General features: G+C 44.2%; 1 protein-coding gene across 10 annotated transcripts in view; it reads right to left on the minus strand.

Moving 5' to 3' along the window:
* SHANK3 (SH3 and multiple ankyrin repeat domains 3) overlaps positions 1 to 27,041 on the minus strand; it is a 772,487-nt gene that overhangs the window by 536,649 nt on the left and 208,797 nt on the right. For all 10 annotated transcript variants that reach the window (XM_073329053.1, XM_073329054.1, XM_073329055.1 and 7 more), the window contains one exon: positions 18,943 to 19,051. In XM_073329053.1, coding sequence (XP_073185154.1) covers positions 18,943 to 19,051 — 109 coding nt within the window. The remainder of the gene's footprint in view (positions 1 to 18,942; positions 19,052 to 27,041) is intronic.

Consider the following 27,041-nt stretch of genomic DNA (forward strand, 5'->3'; position numbering starts at 1 on the left):
GGACAGTAGGTCCAATGTAACAGTTGTTCACACGTAGATTATTCTCTAGCAAAAAGGGGGACCCATTTTATACTGGCTTTGAGGCTGAAAATATTATCCATCAGCATGCTTTTCTCTCCATCAGCTTCGATGATGGAGACACATTGCTATTTTTTTAATGCTAATTATGACAATACTCGGGCTGTCAAGCAATTAAAAAAATTAATCATGATTAATCATGCTGTTAATACTAGAATACCATTTATTTAAATATTTTTGGACGTCTTCTACATTTTCAAATATATTGATTTCAACTACAACACAGAATACAAAGTATACAGTGCTCACTTTATATTTAATTTTTATTATATGTATTTGCAGTGTAAAAAACAAAAGAAATAGTATTTTTCAATTCACTTAATACAAGTACTGTAGTGCAATATCTTTATCATGAAAGTTGAACTTACACATGTAGAATTATTTACAAAAAATAATTGCATTCAAAAATAAAACAATGTAAAACTTTAGCGCCTGCTCGTCCACTCAGTCCTACTTCAGCCAATCACTCAGACAAACAAGTTTGCTTACAACTTTCAGGAGATAATGCTGCCCTCTTCTTGTTTACAATGTCACCTGAAAGTGAGAACAGGTGTTCGTATGGCACTGTTATAGCCAGCATCGCAAGATATTTATGTGTCAGATGTACTAAAGATTCATATGTCCCTTAATGCTTCAACCACCATTTCAGAAGACATGCGTCCATGCTGATGATGGGTTCTGCTCAATAATGATCCAAAGCAGAGCGGACCAACGCATGTTTATTTTCATCATCCGAGTCAGATGCCACCAGCAGAAGGTTGATTTTATTTTTTGGTGGTGCTAATCAAGTGTAGTTTCCGCATCGGAGTGTTGCCCTTTTAAGATTTCTGAAAGCATGCGCCACATCCCATCCCTCTCAGATTTTGAACAGCACTTCAGATTCTTAAACCTTGAGTTGAGTGCTGAAGCTATTTTTAGAAATCTCACATTGGTACCTTCTTTGCGTTTTGTCAAAACTGCTGTGAAAGCGTTCTTAAAACGAACATGTGCTGGGTCATCATCCAAGACTGCTATTACATGAAGTATATGGCAGAATGCGGGTGAAACAGAACAGGAGACAAACAATTCTCCCCCAAGAAGTTTAATCACAAATTTAAATAACGTGTTTTTTTTTTAAAAAAGCGTTATCAGCATGGAAGCACATCCTCTGGAATGGTGGCCGAAGCATGAAGGGGCATAAGAATGTTTAGTATATCTCTCACATAAATACCTTGCAACACCGACTACAAAAGTGCCATGTGAATGCCTGTTCTCACTTTCAGGTGACACTGTAAATAAAAAGCAGGCAGCAGTATCTCTCGTAAATGTAAACAAACTTGTTTGTCTTAGTGGTTGGCTGAACAAGAAGTAGGACTTAGTGGACTTGTAGGCTCTAATGTTTTAAATTGTTTTGTTTTTGAGTGCAGTTATGTAACAAAAAAATCTACATTTGTAAGTTACACTTTCACAATAAATAGATTGCACTACAGTACTTGTATGAGGTGAATTGAAAAATAGTATTTCTTTTGTTTATCATTTTTACAGTGCATATATAATAAAAAATAAATATAAACTGTGCACTGTATACCTTCTATTCTGTTTTGTAATTTAAATCACTATATTTGAAAATGCAGAAAAACATCCAAAATATTTAATAAATTTTAATTGATATTCTACTGTTTAACAGTGCGATTAATCATGATAAATTTTTAATCACAATTAATTTTTTAGTTAATCACATGAGTTAACTGCAATTAATTGTCAGCCCTAGAAAAATATTTTTGTTTGAAAACTAGCTTTCTTCAAAGCCCTCCTCCAAATCCAACTCTGCTGTGATTCACACAACAAATCCACCAACTAACAATGGCAGCTTGAATATCAGTTGGGGAGAGCTGACATTTATTTATTTAAACTTGCAAAGAATTTAGAAATATCAAGTTGAGCATGCAGCTAACGAGAGGCCTCAATGCTGTTACCTCCTCATCCTTTCTTTCCCCCATCCCTCTTCCTGTTTGTCACATTCATTTGTTACATCTTTTCTTTAGATTGCACGTTCTTTGAGGACAGCCACGACTACTTCTTGTATATCTGTATAGCACCCAGAACAACTGCCCCCAATCCTAACGGGGTACTGAGGGAGCTACCCTGGTGTAAATAAATCATAATGATTGCTTCAAAACTATGCTGAAAATTATTTACCAAGGGATTCTCAAGGACTGGCTTTACTCAGCTTTCAATGAAGTATCAGAGACACTTCTAAATGCAGCAGAAAGAAACTATGTTATAATCTCTCCTACTGAAATGAATATGTTCAATTTCATTCATATTATCAGAAGGGAAAAATCCACTTCCCCTTGAGAGTTAACGTTAGCATTTAGCAAATATGAAGCTGTTTTTCAAGTTACAAGCATAGACTCATAAATCATAAGGCCAGAGGGGTCCTGGCAGAGGACTTCCCTAAATTAATTCAAGATGATAAATCAGCCTTGACTTGGGAGCCTGGTTGCAACCTTACTAAAGAGAGACAAGAAACTTCCTATAACGCTCCCGTAGCTTTTGCCATTGTCATAGGAAGAATCTGTCCCTGACATGCACAGCCTACAAGCAACACATGACACCGGTATCTTTGTAGCTGTAGCTGAAACCACTACACAGCGCCATGTCACTTATGACAAACAATGCCGCATACACTTTTGGTTGAGTGCAAATGAATTGTTCATAATTCACCCGACACATTGAAGTGAGTTCAATAAGATGTCACTGATTTGTCAGCCAAAGGTTCCAAGTAACTAGATTAAAAGATTAAGGGACCATTTGGATCATCTAGTCCAGTGGTTCTCAAACTGTGGGTCGGGACCCCAAAGTGGGTCGGGACCCCATTTTAATGGGGTCGCCAGGGCTGGCGTTAGGCTTGCTGGGGCTGGGGCCAAAGCTGAAGCCTGAGCCCCACTGCCCAGGGCTGAAGCTGACGCCCTAGCCCCACCACCTGGGACCAAAGCCCAAGGTCTTCAGCCCTGGGTGGCAGGACTTGGACTTCAGGTCCGGCTCCCCTGCCCGGGGCAGCGGGGGTCAGGCTTCGTCTTTGCACCCCCTCTCCCCCTGGGACAGCAGGGCTCAAGCGAGATCAGCCTTCGGTCCCCCCTCTAAGGGTCATGTAGTAATTTTTGTTGTCAGAAGGGGATCGTGGTGCAATGAATTTTGAGAACCCCTGTTCTATTCTATCTAATTCTGCAGAACATAGACCACAGAATTTCACCAAGTGGTTCCTTCATCAAGCCCATAACTTCTGTCTGAGCTAAAGCGTAGCTTTTAGAAAGACATCCAACCTGGATTTAAAGACTTCAAGTAACAGAGTCCACCACATCCCTATGTAAATTATACCAGTGGTTAATGAACCAATATGAATTTCTCTCCTGAGTGCTCCATGTCAGGCTTCTGCAGACTTTAGGCAGTGGTAGGGGAAAAGAGGGAATGTGCTGTGGCTGGCAAGGAGTGTGGGGCACAGCTGACCAGCAGTAGCAGAGAACTTACTGGAGGAGGGGACTACCTTGCAGATTTCCACACTCTCCTGTGACAGAGCTTAGATGTGCAGCAGGGCACCTACCTACTACCACAGCTTCTTCACTCTTTGCCACATTTACCTCTGCCCTGGAAGAAGCTGCTACTTGCCCCCATGTTGTGCAAGAGACCCTGACTAGCACTGGCTAATACTGTCCAGCAGCCTTTATAATTTCGGTATGAATAAAACTGCCTTCACTCGTTCTCTCCCTGCACCCTGCTGGCCACAGTACAATACATTCACCACTGGTTCATTTTTCTCCATCCCAGCCTACAACAGAGACTTGGATCTAATTTTTGATTAATGGCAGTATCTTAAACATGATTAATATTACTCTTGAAAACTACCTGCTGCACAAGCCAGTCTAAAAATCTAGTATTGATTTCAAGTTGTGATGTAATGGGATTTCATCAAGCAGACGGAGGGACACAAATAAACTAGACATTTTGCAATAAATTTTAAAATAAGCTCTTTTAAAGGCTTTTAATATAAAGAAAAGTTATTCCATTTACTCCTGTTTTTCAGAACCTGTTCTGGTTGTCAGTGGGACTAACTGGACATTTAAAAACAGTTATATGGTGGAAGGGTGTCAAAAATCAGCCTTATAACTAGCCCCTACCACAGCTTGTCTTTATAGCATTGCCCCTGACTCTGTTCCCTTTCACACAGAGACCTGCTTGCCTTGAGTGATGAGGTGCATTTCCCTCGAGTTGGCTGACCTGCCAGGAGGCAGAGGCCGAAGCTTGCATAGCACAACTCATCAGCTGCTAGCATGACCACCCTGCCAAGTGGACACCACTTGTGTACTGCTAATCCTTCCTAGAATTCCTCGTGTGCACTCAGCAGTGACAGACGAGTTCTCCCACAATTCACTGGGACAGAATTTGTAGAGTGGCTCAGCTTGATGCAACTCGAAGAACCCTGGGATATGCCCCAGAGGTCTTAGTGCCTCACCTGTGTGAATGCAGCCCTGATCTGGACCCAGCAGCTGGAGAGTCATTTCACAGTACGGCTGCGGTCACCCAGGCTAGGTTAACTCTAATGTAGATAACGGGACTTAACTCTGCAGTGAAGATGCACCCCTGGGTAAAGTAGTCAGTCCTGACTCCAGAGAGACTATTGCCTCTTCATGATACATTGACAGAGCCAAAGGCAAAGAGGGCCGAGAGAGCTCCCGACCATCCGCAAGGCTTGCGGGATCAGCTAAAGAGGAATCAACAAGAGTTGGAGGAGGGAAGATTATTAAGCAGTTTGTAGGTTTGGAACAAGAGTTAGCCTGGGTTCAGGTGGAGGCTGAGAAAGAGAAGCAGCACGGCTCAATCCTGGAGCGAGAACTGATCAATTAAAGGAGACATGGCTACACCTGGAGCTATAAAGTCCTGTCAGGGGCAGGAAGGAGGGAGTCATTAGGACAGGCTGTTTCTGAAGAGAACAGAAACAGAGTAGAGCTAACTCCTCTGGTGAGGCTCAGCAAGGCAGCCCTGGGACCAGTGCTATAGAAGGAGAAGGGAGCTAGCTGAGAAGGGGGAGCTAAGCAGCAATTTGTGTTTGGTTTGTTTATGTTTGAAAAACAAACCTATTTAAAGGAGACTGGGCAAGGCAGTGTGTGTTTGGAAGCTGGGGACAAGCCTTGCCATGTGACAGAATCCAGGACAGCTCTTATGAATTCTACCCTCTGACTTGGAGCAAATACAAGGCTTTCTCCAGGTTCAGACTTGGCCCTACAGATGGGAAAAAAGGCAAATTCTGTCTGAAGGACTAGCTGGATCCCTTAGGGAAATGGTGCTTTTGGAAACTAGTCATCAAGGTACGGATCCATGGGGATGCTTTGTTACCTCAAATATGCAGCACCTAGTGACAAGCAGCAACTACCTGTTCAGTGTAGACAGGTGTTCAGCTACGTGTTCTTTTATCTCTCCAACAGTGACATCACTGGATGAGATTTCCAGGAGATCATTCAGTGTTGAAAACATCTGTAAATTTTTGTTGCTGACTTGTGATTGCCAAAGATCTCGTTTTTAGTAAAGGCACTAATTTTGTCGTTGAGTTTGAGAATGTTTGTTTCTCTTCTTTGTAGTGACTCATTCAATGAATTTAAACACTCCAAAATATTTGCTAGATATGAGAGTGCTGCCAACCATCTGATGTCACTTAAATGCTTCTTCAGGGTAGAATCCACTTCAATCAGAAGCAAATGCACCTAATCTCTGAATTTAAACAGACAGGTTAGAACTCTTCCCCGCAACAGCCAGTGCATCTGTGTGTGTGTAGTAAAAAGTGCTGATTCTCCAATCCCATTTGTGCACAGAGACCATTAAAAAGTCAGGAATTCAGCAGCTTTGCTTTAATAAAATTAACGATTGCTACAGCTTGACTCGAAATTGATTTAACGTAAGGATCCATGTTCCTGCCAGCCAGAGGCTCCCTGTGGATCATGCAGTGTGTCCATTGGGCTTCTGGGGCCACTTCTTTAAGTCTGGTTTCAGAGTAGCAGCCGTGTTAGTCTGTATCCACAAAAAGAAAAGGAGGACTTGTGGCACCTTAGAGACTAACCAATTTATTTGAGCATAAGCTTTCGTGAGCTACAGCTCACTTCATTGGATTTTCTTTTTTCTGCCAACAAACCCACTCTTAGTACCAGACATAGCTTTCGCAGCATCAGTGCATATCCCTACACAGCTGTTCCAGTTAATGTGTTCCCCCGTTATAAAGGTGTGAAGGAACTTAAATATTTCCTCTCCTCCAGTATATGTTGGCAGTGCTTTGCAGAAAAAAAAATCTTCTTTTACTGTGTTTCCCAAACGTAGATCAGTAACGGTGCTGCCCCGAAACATTGGTGGATTCATCAATATGTAAACAACTTGCTCTTTTTAATCCTTTCCACCACTTGCTCTTGTATGTCATCGGACTTATCCTTAATACGACTCACTGTGCCGTCTGATAATGAAATAGAGCTCAGCTGAGCAGCAGCATCTTTGCCAATCAATAATCTCACACATTTGTTTAGCTGCAGGAAGAATGAGAGATTCAGCAATGTTCTGAGGCTTTTTTGCCCTAGAGATTAAAAGTGAAACAGCATAAGACACCTCCAGAGTTTTGGCTATCATAGTTTCTCATCTATGTATAACAGTTTTTGTTGCTCAAGTTCATGAAGTTTTCTTTCAAAAAATTCCACAGACATCTCCACATATGTAGGGTGTTTTGTTTGTAAATGTCGCTGGAGTTTATTTGGTTTTAGGCTGTTATTAACCAAAACTTCACTGCATGAAACACACTGGGGACTTGAATTGTCTTCTGAGCCAATGTAAATAAATCCAAATGCCAAATAAGAACTGCAGTATTTTGGGGGCGGGGGGTTGGGGTTGTTTTATCACAGTTATGACTCCTGTTTTCCACCATCTATGTTGGCTTCAGCTCCCCTTTTTGTGCCAGGTACAGCAAAACGATCCATTGTTTTAACAAAATGAATTTGCTTATTTCAGAAATTACAATACTGTACATTTTTTATTTTTGCTACCTATTCCTCCCCCCCGCTGTTAGAGCGAGGGCTGGCCGACTTCAACAATACACTACAAAAGTGGTAGACCACATTCCATGACAACAAGGCTGTTGCTTAGGGAAGTGACAAAATCAATATGGTCTTGTTGTTATGGAATACCTAGCTATGAAGGCAGAGCGGAGACGGGTGCCCAGCTCTGAAAGCAGCACCGCCCACCAGCAGAATCGGAGAAGTAAGGGTGGCATGGTATGGTATTTGAGAATACCCTGCCCCGTCCCCGCAGTTTGAGAAACGCTGTTCTAATGGGCAAAAAATTTGCTTTTGCTTGCAGATAGCTTATACCAGTTGTTCTCAATCAGGGATACGCATATCCCTGGGGGTACACAGAGGTCTTCCAAGGAGTACATAAACTCATCTAGATATTTGTCTAGTTTTGCAGTAGGCTATACAAAAAGCACAAGCAAAGTCAGTACAAACTAAAATTTCATACAGACAATGACTTGTTTATACTGCTCTATATACGATACACTGAAATGAAGTACAATATTTATATTCCAATTGATAAAAATGAGAAAGTAAGCAATTTTTCAGTAATAGTGTGCTGTGACACATTTGTATTTTTACAGCTGATTGTGTAAGCAAGTAGTTTTTAAGTGAGGTGAAACTTGGGGGTATGCAAGACAAATCAGACTCCTGAAAGGGGTACAGTTGTCAGGAAAGATTGAGAGACACTGGCTTATACCAATTTCCTAAACTAAATAAGCTAGCTACTAGCAAAAGCACTTTTTTGCTGGATAACTGGATCTATACTCGGGATATACTAAACTGGGAGGAGTGGTAGATACGCTGGAGGGGAGGGATAGGATACAGAAGGACCTAGACAAATTGGAGGATTGGGCCAAAAGAAATCTGATGAGGTTCAATAAGGATAAGTGCAGGGTCCTGCACTTAGGACGGAAGAACCCAATGCACAGCTACAGACTAGGGACCGAATGGCTAGGCAGCAGTTCTGCAGAAAAGGACCTAGGGGTTACAGTGGACAAGAAGCTGGATATGAGTCAGCAGTGTGCCCTTGTTGCCAAGAAGGCCAATGGCATTCTGGGATGTATAAGTAGGGGCATAGCGAGCAGATCGAGGGACGTGATCGTTCCCCTCTATTCGACATTGGTGAGGCCTCATCTGGAGTACTGTGTCCAGTTTGGGGCCCCACACTACAAGAAGGAGGTGGAAAAATTGGAAAGAGTCCAGCAGAGGGCAACAAAAATGATTAGGGGACTGGAACACATGAGTTATGAGGAGAGGCTGAGGGAGCTGGGATTGTTTAGCCTGCAGAAGAGAAGAATGAGGGGGGATTTGATAGCTGCTTTCAACTACCTGAAAGGGGGTTCCAAAGAGGATGGCTCTAGACTGTTCTCAATGGTAGCAGATGACAGAACGAGGAGTAATGGTCTCAAGTTGCAGTGGGGGAGGTTTAGATTGGATATTAGGAAAAACTTTTTCACTAAGAGGGTGGTGAAACACTGGAATGCGTTACCTAGGGAGGTGGTAGAATCTCCTTCCTTAGAGGTTTTTAAGGTCAGGCTTGACAAAGCCCTGGCTGGGATGATTTAACTGGGAATTGGTCCTGCTTCGAGCAGGGGGTTGGACTAGATGACCTTCTGGGGTCCCTTCCAACCCTGATATTCTATGATTCTATGATTTTGCTGGTATAAAAATATTGTTTAAAACAAAAAATCACATCCCTAACTGACATTATATCAGTAAATGTTTCTGTTGTAGACCTGCATTGAGATAGCACAATGCTTAGCCAAGGTCAACTCCTGGATGAAGAACAGCTGGTTGAAGCTGAGCACAAAGGCAGAGGTGATGCTGTCAACAAAGGAAGGAATCTTGGGAAGTTTGCAGTCACTATACAGTCTCCTTTGGTTACATGTTCATGCCAGCAATTGTTCAATTCATTCCATAGTTTAGGAGGCTCCTGGATTCCTTGCTGACACAGAGCTCTCACACAGTAGCATCCACAAGTGACGCTTCCTACCATCTTTGGTTGGCTAGGGCCTCCGTCCCATCCTGGCAGATGGATGACATGGCCTCAGTTATGCACCCTTTATCACTTCCCATGTGAACTACAACAATGCAATCTACTTGGGCATAAACCATCAGCTCTTAAGAAATTCCAACAAGTACAAAACACACCAGTGTATCTCCTCAGCAATCCAGGCTACCATGAGCATGTCACACTTTTCTTCCTTTCTCGACTCTGACACAGAATATCTAATCAAGTTCCTGGTCTCAGTCTTTATCCTCAAGGTGCTCAATGGTCTTTGCCCAGGAGACCTAAAGATCGATTAACACTCCAAAATGAGGACTGTGGTTGAGAACTCTACTCCTCAGGAACAATGGATCTGTTCAGTCTTGTTACGAATCTGGTTTGCGCAGGAGATAGAATTTTCTTGGGATCTGGTTCCAGATTATGGAATAAACTAAGGACTATTCCAAACCTCACCTCCTTCCACTCCAAAGCACACTTCTTTGACCTGCCTTCTCTAAGATAAACACAGAGCAGCATGGACATATAATAATATTTCTATTTTAAAGCCTATCACCACAAAACACTAAACTGCACACACTAGTTTCCTCTTGGGGAGGGGATGACGAAAAAAGAACCACACATTACAAACATCAGTCACATTACTTAATGCACGACTGGAAAGCACTCATACATTATGAAGAAGGAGTATAAGAATGGGGAATAGAAAGGAGAACAGAACATCCTGAGGGAAATAATTCTCTCTCACCAACATTGCCTGGTAGTATTATTTTATAGCACCCGCAAGTACAGATGAAAATGCCCACAGGGCTTACAATCTACTTTCAGCTATGACATCAGCGATAGGAAGAAAGGACATGAGTTACACAACAAGGTTATATAGTTACTCAGTTAAAATAGTTGTGCATTATGCAAAGTTGTTTTTTTCAATTGGATTATATAAACTAAATATCAGTGTTGACCCACCTCTTGTAATTATCCACTGTGTGCTGCAGCAATGCTGGACTGCAACATCACCGATAAGTAAGGCCCTACCAAATTCACAGTCCATTTTGGTCAATTTCAGTCATAGGATTTTAAAAATCATAAATTTCATGATTTCAGCTATTTAAATCTGAAATTTCACGGTGTTGGAATTATAGGCATCCTGAACCAAAAAGGAGCTGTGGGGGAGGGTCGCAAGGTTATTGTGGGGGGGTTGCGGTACGGCTACCCTTACTTCTGCGCTACTGCTGGTGGCGGCGTTGCCGTCAGAGCTGGGCAGCTGGAGAGCGGCAGCTGCTGGCCAGAAGCCCAAGTTTGAAGGCAGATCTGCTGCCAGCAGCAGCGCAGAAGTAAAGACGGCATGGTGTGGTATTGCCACCCTTCCTTCTGCACTGCTGCCTGCAGACCAGGGCCAGCAGTCAACAGCCACTCTCCAGCCACCCAGCTCTGAAGACAGCATGACCCCCCCCCCAATAACCTTGTGACCCCCCTGCAATTCCTTTTTGGGTCAGGACCCCCACTTTGAGAAACACTGGTCTCCCCTGTGAAATCTGTATAGAATAAGGTAAAAGCACACAAAAGACCAGATTTCACAGGGGGAGAACAGATTTCATGATCCATGACATGCTTTTCATGGCTGTGAATTTGGTAGGGCCCTACCAATAAGTGTGTCTTCCTTCCTCACCTGTCCTTTTTTGACATGTTTATCAAGAGGTCTAGATCTAGGTGTCTGTCCTGATCTTGCCTTCTCACTGGGACTTGTCTGTACACACGAGTTGTCTACATGAGAAAGTTGTCCAAGAATAACTTGAATTGACTCTGAAACAGATATAGTTGAACTGGTACCAAAGACTGTGTGGACACTCTTATTCTGATATGAGTGACTCTATTTGACCAGAACTGAGATCAGCCATTCTTATTCTGAAATAAGAGTATCTACACAGTATCTTGTACAGGTTTAATGATGTTGGCAAGTTATACCAGTGCAACTTTACTGCATAGACAAGCTCTAAAGGTGTGATGTTAAATGGATGCAACTCCAAGTGCAGACACTCTTGTGTTAGTTTAAACCTGGCTTACACGGCTTTAGCTTGCCTGATGTAAGATTGTCTGCACACAAAGTGCATTGGTTTCACTATACTGATTTAACATCACACTTTCAGTAAAACTGGTGCAAGTTTGGGTGCACTCAGGCATGAGACTATTGGGATACATCGACACTGGAATAAAAGACCTACAGAATGGATGCAGCTGGCCTGGGTCAGCTGACTCGGCCTTGAGGGGCTCAGGCTGCAGGGCTAAAAATTGCAGTGTAGACATTTGGGTTCAGAGTGGACCCTGGGCTCTAGGACCCTCCCCCTTCATGGGATCCCAGAGCTCGGCTCCAGCCTGAGCCCAAATGTCACAGCAACGTTACAACCCTACAGCCTGAACGGCCAAGATGTAGTTCTGCCTAAATTTACCACTGAAATCATATCTCTGCAATTGATGTCTCTCTTCATTCCCCTCCCCTTCCTGGCACATTTTATATGTTACCTAGTCTCTCATGTAACCATTTATATTGTAAACTCTTCCAGGTCAGGACTGTGATGCTGGAAGACTAGATGCTAGCTCATGTCAATGTCCCTGTGTCTAAACTGACAAATACACAGCTGGAACCAGGCTGGCTCACCTGCATGTTGGCATTGTTAAAATAGGTATTAGAATTCTAAGAATGCGCTTACACCTTCTTGAACACTTGTGAGTTGCTGCCAGCATTGCTCTCACTTGTAACATCTGTATCCCACACTGCAAAGTAACATCTTAGAGGGTGCATTGTGAGCCTCTGTGATGTGTAAACCTTCAGACAGGAGAGAGATGTTAATTAGGGTGATGGGATGATCTTCTACAGAAGGTGCAATGTCCTCCCCAGTGGGAAAGGTTCATTGACAGTAGTGGGACTGTGGTGGGCATTAAAGAGCACAAAAAGGGGTTTGTTGTTCTGCTCCCCCACCCAAGAAGATAAGCCATGCAAGTGGATTAGCCTGGAAAAAGGCTAATGTAGTGCCCATCTTTAAAAAGGGAAGGAGGAGGATCCTGGGAACTACAGACTGGTCAGCCTCACCTCAGACCCTGGAAAAATCATGGAGCAGGTCCTCAAGGAATCAATTCTGAAGCACTTAGAGGAGAGGAAAGTGATCAGGAACAGTCAGCATGGATTCACCAAGGGAAAGTCATGCCTGACTAATCTAATTGCCTTCTGTGACGATATAACTGGTTCTGTGGATGAAGGGAAAGCAGTGGACGTGTTGTTCCTTGACTTTAGCAAAGCTTTTGACACTGTCTCCCACAGTATTCTTGCCAGCAAGTTAAAGAAGTATGGGCTGGATGAATGGACTATAAGGTGGATAGAAAGCTGGCTAGATTGTCGGGCTCAATGGGTAGTGATCAATGGCTCCATGTCTAGTTGGCAGCCGGTATCAAGTGGAATGCCCCAAGGGTTGGTCCTCGGGCTGGTTTTGTTCAATATCTTCATAAATGATCTGGAGGATGGTGTGGATTGCACTCTCAGCAAGTTTGCAGATGACACTAAACTGGGAGGAGAGGTAGATACGCTGGAGGGTAGGGATAGGATACAGAGGGCCCTAGACAAATTAGACAACTGGGCCAAAAGAAATCTGATGAGGTTCAACAAGGACAAGTGCAGAGTCCTGCACTTAAGACAGAAGAATCCCATGCACCGCTACAGACTAGGGACCAAATGGCTCGGCAGCAGTTCTGCAGAAAAGGACCCAGGGGTTACAGTGGACGAGAAGCTGGATTTCAGTCAACAGTGTGCCCTTGTTGCCAAGAAGGCCAATGGCATTTTGGGATGTATAAGTAGGAGCATTGCCAGCAAATCGAGGGACGTGATCATTCCCCTCTATTCAGCATTGGTGAGGCCTCCTCTGGAGTACAGTGTCTAGTTTTGGGCCCCACACTACAAGAAGGATGTGGAAAAATTGGGAAGAGTCCAGCGGAGAGCAACAAAAATGATTAGGGGACTGGAACACATGACTTATGAGGAGAGGCTGAGGGAACTGGGGATGTTTAGTCTACGGAAGAAAAGATTGAGGGGGGATTTGATAGCTGCTTTTAACAACCTGAAAGGGGGTTCCACCGAGGATGGAGCTAGACTATTTTCAGTGATAGCAGATGACAGGACAAGGAGTAATGGTCTCAAGCTGCAGTGGGGAGATTTAGGTTAGATATTAGGAAAATCTTTTTCACTAGGAGGGTGGTGAAACACTGGAATGTGTTACGTAGGGAGGTGGTGGAATCTCCTTCCTTAGAAGTTTTTAAGGTCCGGCTTGACAAAGCCCTGGCTGGGATGATTTAATTGGGGATCGGTCCTGCTTTGAGCAGGGGGTTGGACTAGATGACTTCCTGAGGTCCCTTCCAACCCTGATATTCTATGATTCTTCCCATCGGCTGAGTTTGAAGCTCAGAGCACATGGCAGAAAAGGGATATAAACCTCAAACAAATGGAACTAGGTATCTCTTTGCAGCTTGGACTCTGTGAGGCAAGGTTTTTCCAGGCATAAGCAAGACATCCCCAGCTGCTTAGCCTGGGTTTGCCCTAAAGGATATATAGAGCTTGCTGGTTATAGAAGTTTCTAATACCTTTTGAAACTTACAATAGTAACTCATTTGTGTATCTATGTTTACCTGCCTTAAACTTGTAAACAGTTCTCTGGTTTCCTTTCCATATTTAATAAATCTGTATATAAATTATTATAGGATTGGCTACAAGCATGGTCTTTGGTGTGAGATCTAAGATGCAATTGACCTGGGGTAAATAACTTGTCTTTTGGGACTGGGAGTAACCTTTGCTGTGATTCTTGGTATAAGGGACATCTCTCCTAAAGGTATGCTCACAGGGGTGGCAAAATAGATCAGACTACCAAGGGGACTGTCTCTGACTGAGGGGACATGATAACAGTTTTCAAGTACATAAAAGGTTATTACAAGGAGGCGGGAGAAAAATTGTTCTCCTTAATCACTGAGGACAGGACAAGCAATGGGCTTAAATAGCAGCAAGGGCAGTTTAGGTTGGACATTAGGAAAAAGTTCCTAAACATCAGGGAGGTTAAGCACTGGGATAAATTGCCTAGAGAGGTCGTGGAATCTCCATCACTGAAGGTTTTTTAGAGCAGGTTAGACAAACACCTCTCAGGGATGGTCTGGATAATACTTAGTCCTGTCTCAGTGCAGGGACTGGACTAGTTGACCTCTCAAGGTCCTTTTTGTTCTATGATTCAATGACTGTAGCAAGACCTTTGTCCTCAGAAGATTCCATACCTGGAACTGCCTGGATTCAAGGCATCCCAGACAGAAGTGAGATCACTTTCAACAGTCCTCAAACCTGAGCCCTGCTATCCTGAGAGGACTCCCAAACGGATGAACAATGATAGAACAGTGCTCAAAGAAGAAGAGGAGGAGGTAGAAGAACCCCACAGAAGAAGGACCAGTTGCACAAAACTGAAAACAATTATGAGCCAAATCAGTTGAAAGAAAGAGTTTAAAAAGAAAAACATGAGTGACAATTTGGAACTGTTTAAAGAACATTTCATTAGATCCCCCAAAATCCACTATCCTACAACTGAGGAAGAAGGCTACGTGGGTTAAAAAATAATCTGACTAAGACGAGAATTAAAAATTATTTAAATATATATATATATATATATATAAAACAAATTGAGAAAAGGGTAACTTGATCGTGATTAATATAAATCAGAAGATAGGAAATGTAGAAAACTGGTAAAGGAATCCAAAGGACACAAGGAGAAATAAATGGCCAGCAGAGTTAAGGAAAATAAAAAGGAGTCCTAGCAATGGTCCTGGTACTTTACTAGATGGAAATGGCAGATTTGTCAATGATAATGCAGAAAAGGCAGAAGTGTTCCATAAACATTTCTGCTCTATATCTGGGAAAAAGCGAGTTGATGTATTCATGACGTATAAACGATAAAATACTTTCCATTCCAGCAGCAACTTATGAGGATGTTAAACAGCAGCTACTGAAGCTACATATTTTCTAAATAAGGAGATCCAGATAACTTGCATCCAAGAGTTTTAAAAGAGCTGGCCAATGAACCCTCTGGATTGTTAATGTTGATTTTCAATAAGTTGTGAACACTGGGGAAATTCCAGAGCACTAAGGAAAAACATTTAATGTTGTACCAATACTTAATAAAAGAATTAATCGGATGACTGAGGTAATCATAAGCCTGTCACCTGATGTCAATCCTGGGGGAAAATAATTGAACAGCTAATACAGGACTCGATTAATAAAAAATTAAAGCAAGGTAAAATAATTTATGCTAATCTCGATAGGTTTATGAAAAATGGATCTTGTCAAACTAACTTGATTTTTTTAATAAAGCTAATAGCGTTGATGTAATATACTTAGACTTCTGTAAGGCATTTGACTTGGTATTACACAACATTTTGATTAAGAAACTAAAATACAAATTCAACATGGCACATACTAAATTGATTAAAAACTGGCTGACTGATAGGTCTCAAAATGTAATTGTTAATAGGGAATCATTTACAAGCAGGTGTGTTTCAAGGGGCATCCCACAGGGATCGGTTCTTGTCTATATACAACAAAATTTTTATCAATAACCTGGAAGAAATCATAAAGTCATCACTACTAAGGTTTGCAGATGACACACAGATTGGGGGAGTCGTAAATAATGAAGAGGACAGGTCAGTGTTATAAAGTGATCTGGATTGCTTGGTAAACTGGGCACAAGCAAACAATATATGTTTCAATATGTCCAAATGTAAAGTCATTCATCTAGGAACAAAGAATACAGGCCATGCTACAAAATGGGGGGAATCTACCTTGGGAAGCAGTGATTCTGGAAAAGAACTGGGGATCATGGTAGATTATGAACTCCCAGTGTGGTGCCATGGCCAAAGGGCTAATGTAATCTGTGGATAAATAAACAGGAGTAGTGGGTAGGAGTAAGGACATGATTTTTACCTCTTTCTATGGCACCTGTGAGACCAATAATGGAATACCGTGCCCACACTTTTAAAAGGATGTTGAGAAATTGGAAAGGGTTCAGAAAAGAGCCACAAAAAATATCCATGGGCTGAGAAAATGCCCTACAGTGAGAGACTTAAGGAAATCTTATTAGCTTGTCAAAAAGAAGACCGAGGTGACTTGATTACAGTGTCTAAGAGCCTTCATGGGGTGAAGAGCTCTTTAATCGAGCAGGAAAAGGCAGAACAAGAGCCAATGGATGGAAGCTGAAGCCAGACAAATTCAAGTTAGAAGTTAGGCACAAACTGCTGGAACAAACTCCCAAGGGAAGTGGTGGATTCTCCATCTCTTGATGTCTTCAGATTAAAATGGGATGCGTTTCTTAAACATATTCTTTAGTCGAACACAAGGTATTGAGCTCAATAGGGGGTAACTGGATGAAATGTAATGGCCTCTGACATACAGAAGGTCGGACTAGCTGATGTAATGATCCTTTCTGGCCTTAAACTCAATGAATGGACCTAGACAAATTGGAGGATTGGGCCAAAAGAAATCTGATGAGGTTTAATAAGGATAAGTGCAGGGTCCTGCACTTAGGATGGAAGAATCCAATGCACCGCTACAGACTAGGGACCGAATGGCTAGGCAGCAGTTCTGCGGAAAAGGACCTAGGGGTGACAGTGGACGAGAAGCTGGATATGAGTCAGCAGTGTGCCCTTGTTGCCAAGAAGGCCAATGGCATTTTGGGATGTATAAGTAGGGGCATAGCGAGCAGATCGAGGGATGTGATCGTTCCCCTCTATTCGACATTGGTGAGGCCTCATCTGGAGTACTGTGTCCAGTTTTGGGCCCCACACTACAAGAAGGATGTGGATAAATTGGAGAAAGTCCAGCGAAGGGCAACAAAAATGATTAGGGGACTGGAACACATGAGTTATGAGGAGAGGCTGAGGGAGCTGGGATTGTTTAGCCTGCAGAAGAGAAGAATGAGGGGGGATTTGATAGCTGCTTTCAACTACCTGAAAGGGGGTTCCAAAGAGGATGGCTCTAGACTGTTCTCAATGGTAGCAGATGACAGAACGAGGAGTAATGGTCTCAAGTTGCAGTGGGGGAGGTTTAGGTTGGATATTAGGAAAAACTTTTTCACTAAGAGGGTGGTGAAACACTGGAATGCGTTACCTAGGGAGGTGGTAGAATCTCCTTCCTTAGAGGTTTTTAAGGTCAGGCTTGACAAAGCCCTGGCTGGGATGATTTAACTGGGAATTGGTCCTGCTTTGAGCAGGGGGTTGGACTAGATGACCTTCTGGGGTCCCTTCCAACCCTGATATTCTATGATTCTATGAATGTGAACAATGGTCTAATGTCATATACCACCAAGTAATTGAATCAGCTCAGGACCCAGATTTAAAGTATGACTGTAATGAGGAAGTAGGCTGTCTTTGTACAAGAACTAGGACACTCAGTTCTGAGGCATCCCAATCAGACCTCCACCTGTTCTGAGCCCTGCACTTGCATCAACCCCATAGAGCTCGGTTATTATAGAAGCTTCTATTACTTTTTGAAATTTAAGACTGTAACTAATTTTTACATCTATGTTTACCTCCTTTAACCCTGTAAATAATTCTCCAGTTTCCTTTTCCTATTTAATAAATCTGCACACAGTTTATTACAGGATTGGCTACATGCATTGTTTTTGGTGTGAGATCTAAGGTGCAACTGACCTGGGGTAAGTGACTGGTCCTTTGGCACTGGGAGTAACCGGAATTTTGCTGTGATGCTTGGTGTAAGGGACATTTCTCACAAAGGTAGGCTCACCTGACGAGCGAGGCTCACCTGTGTGGCGAGACAGATCACAGTACCCAAGGGGACTGTCTGTGACTCCACATTAAGGCTGAGGAGTTTACCCTTGATAATTGGTTAGTGAAATTGAAATACAGCACTCACAACCAGCTTGGGGTTTGTACCCTGTTTCCTCACAGTCAGCCCTGGGATTGGTACTCACGCTCTTGTCTCTCTGCACAACAGCTTGACACACTCATTGGTTGGAAATCTGCCTAAGCCATGCAGCAGGCATGGAGCCTACTCTGTACTAAAAGTAACAAACTTCACACTGTTATTTTAATACAGAAATAAGAGCAATAACTAAACCTATCCCAGACATGCACTAAAGGACACCACAAAGGTGGGGAAAGGGTGAGAGCTCCATACTCACTACAGAAGCAGTGAGAAAAGTACTAGCTGGGACCAGTGCTGCAGCTCCTTTCACATCTTCAGTATCAAACATCTGGATCTGCCAGGGAGCATGCACCCAGCCCCAACAGTCACTGCTTTTGTGGTGGGTTCAACACACTGTTGGGGATGTATGTGGCTTCTCACATAGATGGGCAATTCCTGAAGGACTCAGAAGCCAGGAACTGTGTAATCTATCCTGAGAATACTTCTGCATCCCCATGACTGCATCATCGAGAGAACCCTTGGCTGTCCTATGTTTTCATCTAGTCTGACAATTCCAGGCCTCTGTATCTCCCAAAGACAGTCCTTTCCAGCTTAAGAAAACCAGGCTCCAACCCCCGTGAGAGAAACATAATAAAACCATATTGGGACTCTTTGCTAAAGGTCCCTGCAACTCAAAATCCAACTCCCACCTTTCCCCTAATGCCATTTGCTACCCTCTCAAGCAAACTACTACTCCCCCAAAATCCCACTGTATTGCCAAAGCAACCAGCTGCCCACAACCCTCTTCTGCCATCCCCCATCTCTGAGAAAGCTAGTCTCACCTCCAGTGTCCGGATCATGGAAGTTGGGGTCCAGTCCCTTCTCCAGCAGTCTGCAGACCTTCTCCACATTTAGCATTTGCACGTACTCCATGAACTTCTTCAGATTTGCCTGCAGCCATGACATCCCAGGAAAATACACAACACACAATGTTAACACCCTGTTACTGAAGAAAAAAAGCCACTGGGGGAAACACACCCTTCCTGGAGACCCAAGGTATACTGGAAACAACATCCACCAGAGCCACTGGGGCACATATCCACTCCCAGCACCTTAAACCAGCCAGAGGGCGTACTGCAGATGAGCTACCAGGGACACATTTCCTGCCCCAGAGACTGGAGACAGCTGAAGTGTATCATGGAAGCCAGAGCCACTGGGGCAAATAATTATCTCCCCCTGCCCTCCACCCAAGTCCCCATGACACACACCTCTACCCTCCTACTAGGTATCTTCTATTCATATACACCACAAAGAGAAACATATACAGTATATACAACTATACAACTGTGACACAGACACACAATAAACTGAAGTCTCAGCAGTTATGTGACTTTTAGCAACAACTTCTCCAGCAAGACCACACACTGCTTGAAACCTAAGGTGACATGCCAGCTTCCTGTTATGCAGCAAAGTCAAACTGATGCATGTAAAACGTATGGCAGATGGCTTTATTTGTATCTCTTGTTTACACTATGTTGTACCCAGACAACATTTTAAAGTGGTATAATCCATCTATCTGCCTCTTGAACTTAACATACTTAAATTAGACAAGATCAGGTTCCTTGAACATTAACTCTTATTGTGAGTTTTTATAACTGGAGTAGCTGTCGCTTTCACTCTCTACTTCATAACTGTGCTTTTATTATTGATGTCACTTTTTGCCGTGGGCCTCCCAAATGGGGCCTGCAATTAGACCTGTTCTCAAGGGAGTTGTCTTTTCTCAGCTGCACATAGGTCCTCCTTTTAGGATTGTGGGTTTTTTTCAATTATAATGTTTAGCAAATATATTTATTTAAGCAAATTCCACACAAATGCGTAGGATACAGAAGTTGCTGATTTGAGGAGACAGCCCCAAGCAGACAGACAGCAGATCTACATGAGCACAACAGAGCTTGAACATGCTCATTCCCCAGCGGGCTTTAGTTCAACTTCCCAGGTTTGTGTGCACAGGAATTTCTTCCTCTGAGACATGTGTTATCAAACCCTGCATTAGCCAGCTTAGATGGAACTGTGCAAGGTCTTTGAGGAAGTGCCTATCACAAAAGAAATAATATTAATAATGATCTGGCTAGTATGAGTCTCAGAAAAAAACCCTGTCTACAGCGATCAAGGAAACCATTCCAGAACTCTGCAACCAAAGACCAAAAGAGCCCTGATGGCTCCACCAGCAATCAGCATCCCCAAACTGGAACCTTTGCTCCTTCAGCATCACCCTCCTTGCTGGAAAGATGGTGGAGGGAAGTCAGCTGGATGCGTTCACCAATGCAATAAAGCTTAAAAGTGATCCAGTTTGAAGTGAATCTGCATGGGGCTTTGAACTCAGTTTAAACCAGGATCATAAGTGATTTAGCTAGTCAGTCCAGACAGGGCCAAAGGATATCAAAATATTTTTCTAAAGCTATGCTGGCACCTATAGCAAGCTCCTAAAACCAGCTGAGAACCAGCCCCAGTTCAGCATGAGAAATAAGAGTCCAGGAAAATGAGACCCTGGCAACATAATATACATCTGTTGTTGCTCTCCTTCTGTTGCAAAGTGGGAATGTTCTTTATACTTTCTCTGAAACTGTGTGGGTGCCTCAGTTTCCCCTATGCATTTCTTAAGTATATAGGTGGGGGGATAAGGGTGTGTGATTGTTGCAGAGCCCAAGAGGGCCAGTGTGATGGCATCTACACAGAGAATGGCCAACACCCTGTCTCCTGGCAACTGATGGCCTGGGCCCCTCCCCTACGAAGGTGCCGACTGAAGGTGTTGAGGAACAAAGAGATCAGGCGGTCTCCTGGCCCGGGAAAGAGACAAAGGCCAGATGAGGGGCTGGAGAGTTTCAGTTTGGAGCTGGCTGGGGAAATGGAGGGAGGGCCAGATGGACCTCTGGCCTCCCTGCCCCCCAAGATGGACCTGATTGCGGGGTCCTGGTCTCTGTACCTGCAAGCTCTGTTTTAGACCATGTTCCTGTTGTCTAATAAACCTTCTGTTTTACTGGCTGGCTGAGAGTCCCATCTGACTGCGGAGTTGGGGGGCAGGACCCTCTGGCTTCCCCAGGACCCCACCTGAGTGGACTTGCTGTGGGAAGCGCATGGAGGGGCAGAGGATGCTGAATGCTCCGAGGTCAGACCCAGGAAGGTGGAAGCCGTGTGAGCTGTTTGCTCGGGAGACAGTCTGCTCACAGAGGAGGCTCTCCCAGAGTGTTGACTGGCTTCGTAGGGAGCAGTTCCAGAGCATCGCCCGGGGACGCCATGACACCTTCCTAACAGACACCACATCAAGCGCTGCAGCTCCGAACCTGGGGTAACATTTAAATGCCATTTACCCAATCGACCCCAGTGAGAGGCCGGGGAAGGCACGTAGAGGAGTCCGTTTTACGAGACACCAAAACCTGAAGCTTGAAAAAATCAATGTGCAAGTTCAGTTGCAGCACATTCTGATACTCTGACTGCGGCTGGCAGAGCAACAGAGCAGGGCCACAGACAAGGGCAGAGGAGAGGAATCCCTGGTTTATTAGAGAGTGCTGAACCTGACGCCTTATCACCTTACCCTCCGAGTCCAGGTCCCGCCCCAGCTTCCCTGCTTCACAAGAAGCCCCACATTGAGACATCCTCTGATATTCAGCCAAGAAAAAGCAGCCTACGGCAGCAGCTGAAACGAGCACCAAATTAAGCTGAGGAACACAGCGGCTGGCTCACTAAGACATGAGAAGCAGCTCAGAAAGCAAAGAGGATCCAGGTCATTAGGACTGGACGGTGCTGGCAAAGCTTACCAGGATATCATGTTCCTGAGTACACACAGTATGACAGAGTGAGCGGGGCTGGAGAGGAGGACATGGCACCAATTCCTGTATGCCCCAAACTTCCCCTCCTCCTAACAATGGAGGAACACCCCTCAAACCTCACAGGCTCCCCAACATCAGTGAACCATTTCCCAAACATCTCCTCACACCCCAACAGCAAAAGAGAAATAAACCCTCCCAAGCCCCTTCCCAAACATCTTCAAAAAGAAAAGGAGGACTTGTGGCACCTTAGAGACTAACCAATTTATTTGAGCATAAGCTTTCGTGAGCTCCAGCTCACTTCATCGGATGCGTTCAGTGGAAAATACAGTGGGGAGATTTATATACACACAGTCTCTAAAGTACACAAGTACTCCTTGTCTTTTTGCGAATACAGACTAACACGGCTGCTACTCTGACACCAAACATCTTCGGATATTTCCACACTGTTACAATATCCTTCCCACGCACAACTTATCCAAACTGTACTAATTTAACTCTGATCACCCAAGGCCCGCACCCTCCAATTTCAAAATATTTCAGTACCTTGCACCAGAACCATCTACCTCTTGTATACACGAATTTGCCTCTAAAGTTTCCCACTGCTGCCCACACTGGGAATGCCCCACAGAAGGAGCACTAGCAGAGAGAAGACGCCAGCCATCACAAGTTTTCTTGTCACTGTGTCGCTAATCCCTCCCCAGGCAGTCCTAAACGCAAAGTAAAAACGGCACGCACACTAGCATTTCTCCTGGTGCTTGCACCCATGGGCTGAACTGGCGTTAACGAGAGTGGGAAATTGGGGAGAAAAAATTATGTGGCCCCAGGCAAAGGATGTGCACACACATGGTATGATTCCTCAGGAACCTAAGACTGCAATGGCCATTCTTCTGCCTCATCACACTAGAAATATACTCTCCACGCTCAGTCTCGCCTTGCTGCTGCAGCTCTGTGGGCTTCTCCTGCCCATTGAGGACATGTTATTTTGGGTTACCTTCTCCCACAGGCATTAGCAATAGCTTGCACATTTCCAGGCTCCAATCAGACTTTCTTCTTTAACACTTCATTCCACAGGATGGCAGCACACACACAAAAACAGGGCAACAACCCTCCCATTGGAAGCCAGTAATCTTCCACACAGCTGTCTCTTTGTACTCTTCCTGGAGTCTTTGGGAACACAAGAGTGTCTCTTCACTGTGTCTCTTTCCTCTCTAGTCCCAAACAGCTTGAGTCTGCTCTAGTTTCTCCTCACAGGCAGACTTGATTCTTAAATATTAATAAAAAGAAAAGGAGGACTTGTGGCACCTTAGAGACTAACACATTTATTTGCGCATAAGCTTTCGTGAGCTACAGCTCACTTCATCGGATGTAGCTCACGAAAGCTTATGTTCAAATACATTTGTTCGTCTCTAAAGTGCCACAAGTACTCCTTTTCTTTTTGTGAATACAGACTAACACGGCTGCTACTCTGAAACCTTAAATATTAATGAGAACATGCCAGATGCATGTTCTTTAATGTCTGGCAAAGGACCCCCATACACCCTTCCAAACCCTTTCCCTCTGCTTTCTTCTCCCTCTCTCTTTCAACCTGCAACCCCATCCAGCTAAGAAGGCTATCACTACAGACCAGAGCTGAAATCCTGCTGCACGGAAGTCCTATGGGAAGACAAAACTCCCATTCATTTCAGTGGTGAAAGATTTCGCCCCAGGATTCTGCATGATGCAATTTCATCAAACGACAGTTTAATATTCACTTTCATCTTAATGTTGATACACTAAAAACGAGGGTCTCGCTCCCACCCACTGACCGCAGCAGGATCCAGAACCCAGCACGCTAGTACTGGATCTAGAATCCTGTGCTCTGAGCACAGCAGGATCGAGAGGCAAGCATGATAGTGCTGGATTCGTGCACTTCCATCCATTCTCCTGTTCACAGTCTAGACTCCAACAATTCCACCATCCCTCTCACTCCCTTTGTTCCCTGATTCTGTTCCCCACCTCAACTACCAGACAATCTCCATGTCATCCTTCAAATCCCTCCTCAGAACCCACCTCTTTCTATAATCCCAGAAGTGTGCCTCTAATTCACTATGAACAAGTAAAAATTTTAGTGTTTCAGTAAACCATGGTGCTAACGTGATGCATACTGTACCATCCCCATTGCCTGTTTGCTTCTTCCTCTACTCCTGGGTCTATATTTTGTCTGTACGTTGTCCATTCAGACTGCATGTGCCTCCAGGCATAGACTTGTCTTACTCTACCCCTGTAAAGTACCTTCCATGTACTGGGTGCTAATATATTATGGGTTTTTATTTTCACTCTGGCCACACTCTGGGTTTTTTCCAAAAACAAAACACAACACACGGTTCCTGCACAAAGAGTTTCCAATCTAAATGCTGACGTGAGGTGAAGAGAAGGTGACATGCCTTAGGGAAGGGGAGGGCAGGGTCATAACAATATCAGCACAAAGGGATGCAGGTGCCTAAACGGACTATCTTGGTGGTCTAATTAAAGTTTGATTTGTTAATACAGTAACAGTGGTCACTGACTCATCAGATAATAAACCCTCCCTCACTTCGCAGAGAAGAATTCATGCCGTACGACGCTCGCTACAACACAGACAGCCACCAGGTGCAGAGGTTTCAGAGGAGCAGCCGTGCTGGTCTGTATTCGCAAAAAGAAGAGGAGGACTTGTGGCACCTTAGAGACTAACCAATTTATTTGAGCATAAGCTTTCGTGAGCTAGAGCTCACTTCATCGGATGCATTCAGTGGAAAATACAGTGAGGAGATTTATATACACAGAGAACATGAAAAAATGGGTGTTATCATATACACTGTAAGGAGAGTGATCACTTAAGATGAGCTATTACCAGCAGGAGAGCGGAGGGGGAGGCGGGGGGAGGGGAGAAGAAAATCTTTTGTAGTGATAATCAAGGTGGGCCATTTCCAACAGTTAACAAGAACGTCTGAGGAACAGTGGGGTGGGGGTGGGAATAAACATGAGAAAATAGTTTTACTTTGTGTAATGACTCATCCACTCCCAGTCTCTATTCAAGACTAATTTGAGAGGGAGCAGCTCACTAGTGACATGTTAAAGGTAAGAATTGTTAAGATATAGGAAAACGCTAGCTCCTTTCAGACCCTCACCACAGGCTGCAAATTCTCAGCAGCAGAAGGATTCTTCTCTGATTGCATGGTGTCCTATGTTTGGAACAAAAAGTGCAAGAACTTTTCACCAGACTCCTGCTGCGGAGCTTAAAGTGCAGCATGAACTGGGGTTTTGAGGTTCATGATACCATTACACCCACTTTTTTTCCTGAATAACTTTGAGATCTGTGCTGGCAACCTTCAGAGCACAGATCAAGATTATCCAGTTTTAACTGGGACAACATATATCTTGAGAAACCTCTCTCTTCTGAGTAACCTGTTTCTTTTCTACTGAGGAAAGTAAAAAAGATCCAAGAAGTGAACATAGCTGTTTTTTCCTAAGGTGTATCCTGTCACATTGGTCAGGAGTTGGGCCGGGTCAGATACCTGGAGATCAGAGCCCGAGACATGCCAGAGGACAAACCAGGAGGCAGGCAGGGTCAGGTTACCAGCAGATCAGCAGCAGGCAATAGGAGCAGGTATTCCAAGGAAAGGAGTCTGAAGCAGGATGAACCCCGTTGCATGGACAAAATTCTGTTCCTGTGCTGGGTTTAAATAGGAGCTGTGAACCAATCAGGACCTCCAGCATTCCGGCCATCAGCTCCCAGTACTGGAGTCCTCTGTCAGAGTTCAACTCCTATTCCGACAACACGTTGGGGAGTACTAGCTCCAAAGCACCTATGTGGCCCAGGGTTCAAGACCCCGAGTCCCTGACACATGTTCTATCAGCAGTCACTAGCTGTAATCTGGGAGAATCCGTGCTTGCTAAATATAAATGTGGGCAGGGTCTGCTGCTGGCCTAGATGGGGAGAGAGCAGGCTGTGTGGGCCAAGACAAGAAGCAGAGGGACAGGGAAGGATTCAAAGCGAATCATTCTGTTGTTGTCACACATAAAAATACACGTGTTTTTATTAATAAGACACTCAACAGAAAACAGGGAAATCATTCTTAGCACTCATCTGCTGCTTCACTGGAGAGACAGACTGCACACACCGGGCACTACAGCACTCTGAGCTGCTCTGCCAAGTGATTCTTCAATGCAGCTACATGTAACCCCAATTTACTCTCAGAAGTGTTGCTGTCCTAGCATTAATTTTGCAAGTAAAGAATTAAATCCCTCAGATCCTTGGCTCTCTGCTCTGTGAGCCCAGGTCTGCTTCCTAATTGGACTGGGAGTCTTCATGGTTAGAAGAGCTGGCTCATGAAATACTAGTAGTAGGAAACCATTGGAAAGTTACAATTTCCATTAGAAAGCAGGAAAGGAATTGGTGAGGGAAGAAGCTGCAGTGCTGCTGGGCAAGGGAACAGCACTGGGGCTTTAGATCATGCCGAAGACATTTATTTACTGTGACAAAATTTCCTGCTCTACCTTGGTGGGTCTTGCGCTTATTGGCGGATTTGCTCGCCTTGGAGCTTCACGGCAGCCCTCAGCTTGGCCATTTTTCTAAACTCACAGTCCAGGTCGACTCCTCCTCCTGTGTCTGACCAAGAGTTGGGAGGATTTGGGGGGAACCCGGGCCTGTCCTCTACTCCAGGTTCCAGCCCAGGGCCCTGTGGAATGCAGCTGTCTAGAGTGCCCCCTGGAACAGCTGTGCGACAGCTACAACTCCCTGGGCTACTTCCCCATGGCCTCCTCCCAACACCTTCCTTATCCTCACCACAGGACCTTCCTCCTGATGTCTGATAATGCTTGTACACCTCAGTCCTCCAACAGTCCACGTTCTCGCTCTCAGCTCTTAGTGCCTCTTGCTCCCAGCTCCTCACATGCACACGACAAACTGAAGTGAGCTCCTTTTTAAACCCAGGTGCCCTCATTAGCCTGCCTTAATTGATTCTAGCAGCTTCTTGATTGGCTGCAGGTGTTCTAATCAGCCTGTCTTAATTGTCTCCAGAAGGTTCCTGATTGTTCTGGAACCTTCCCTGTTACCTTACTCAGGAAAAAGGGACCTACTTAGCCTGGGGCTAACA

This window comes from Lepidochelys kempii, chromosome 1 (assembly GCF_965140265.1).
Source record: "Lepidochelys kempii isolate rLepKem1 chromosome 1, rLepKem1.hap2, whole genome shotgun sequence".
Classification (NCBI taxonomy): Eukaryota; Metazoa; Chordata; order Testudines; family Cheloniidae; genus Lepidochelys; species Lepidochelys kempii.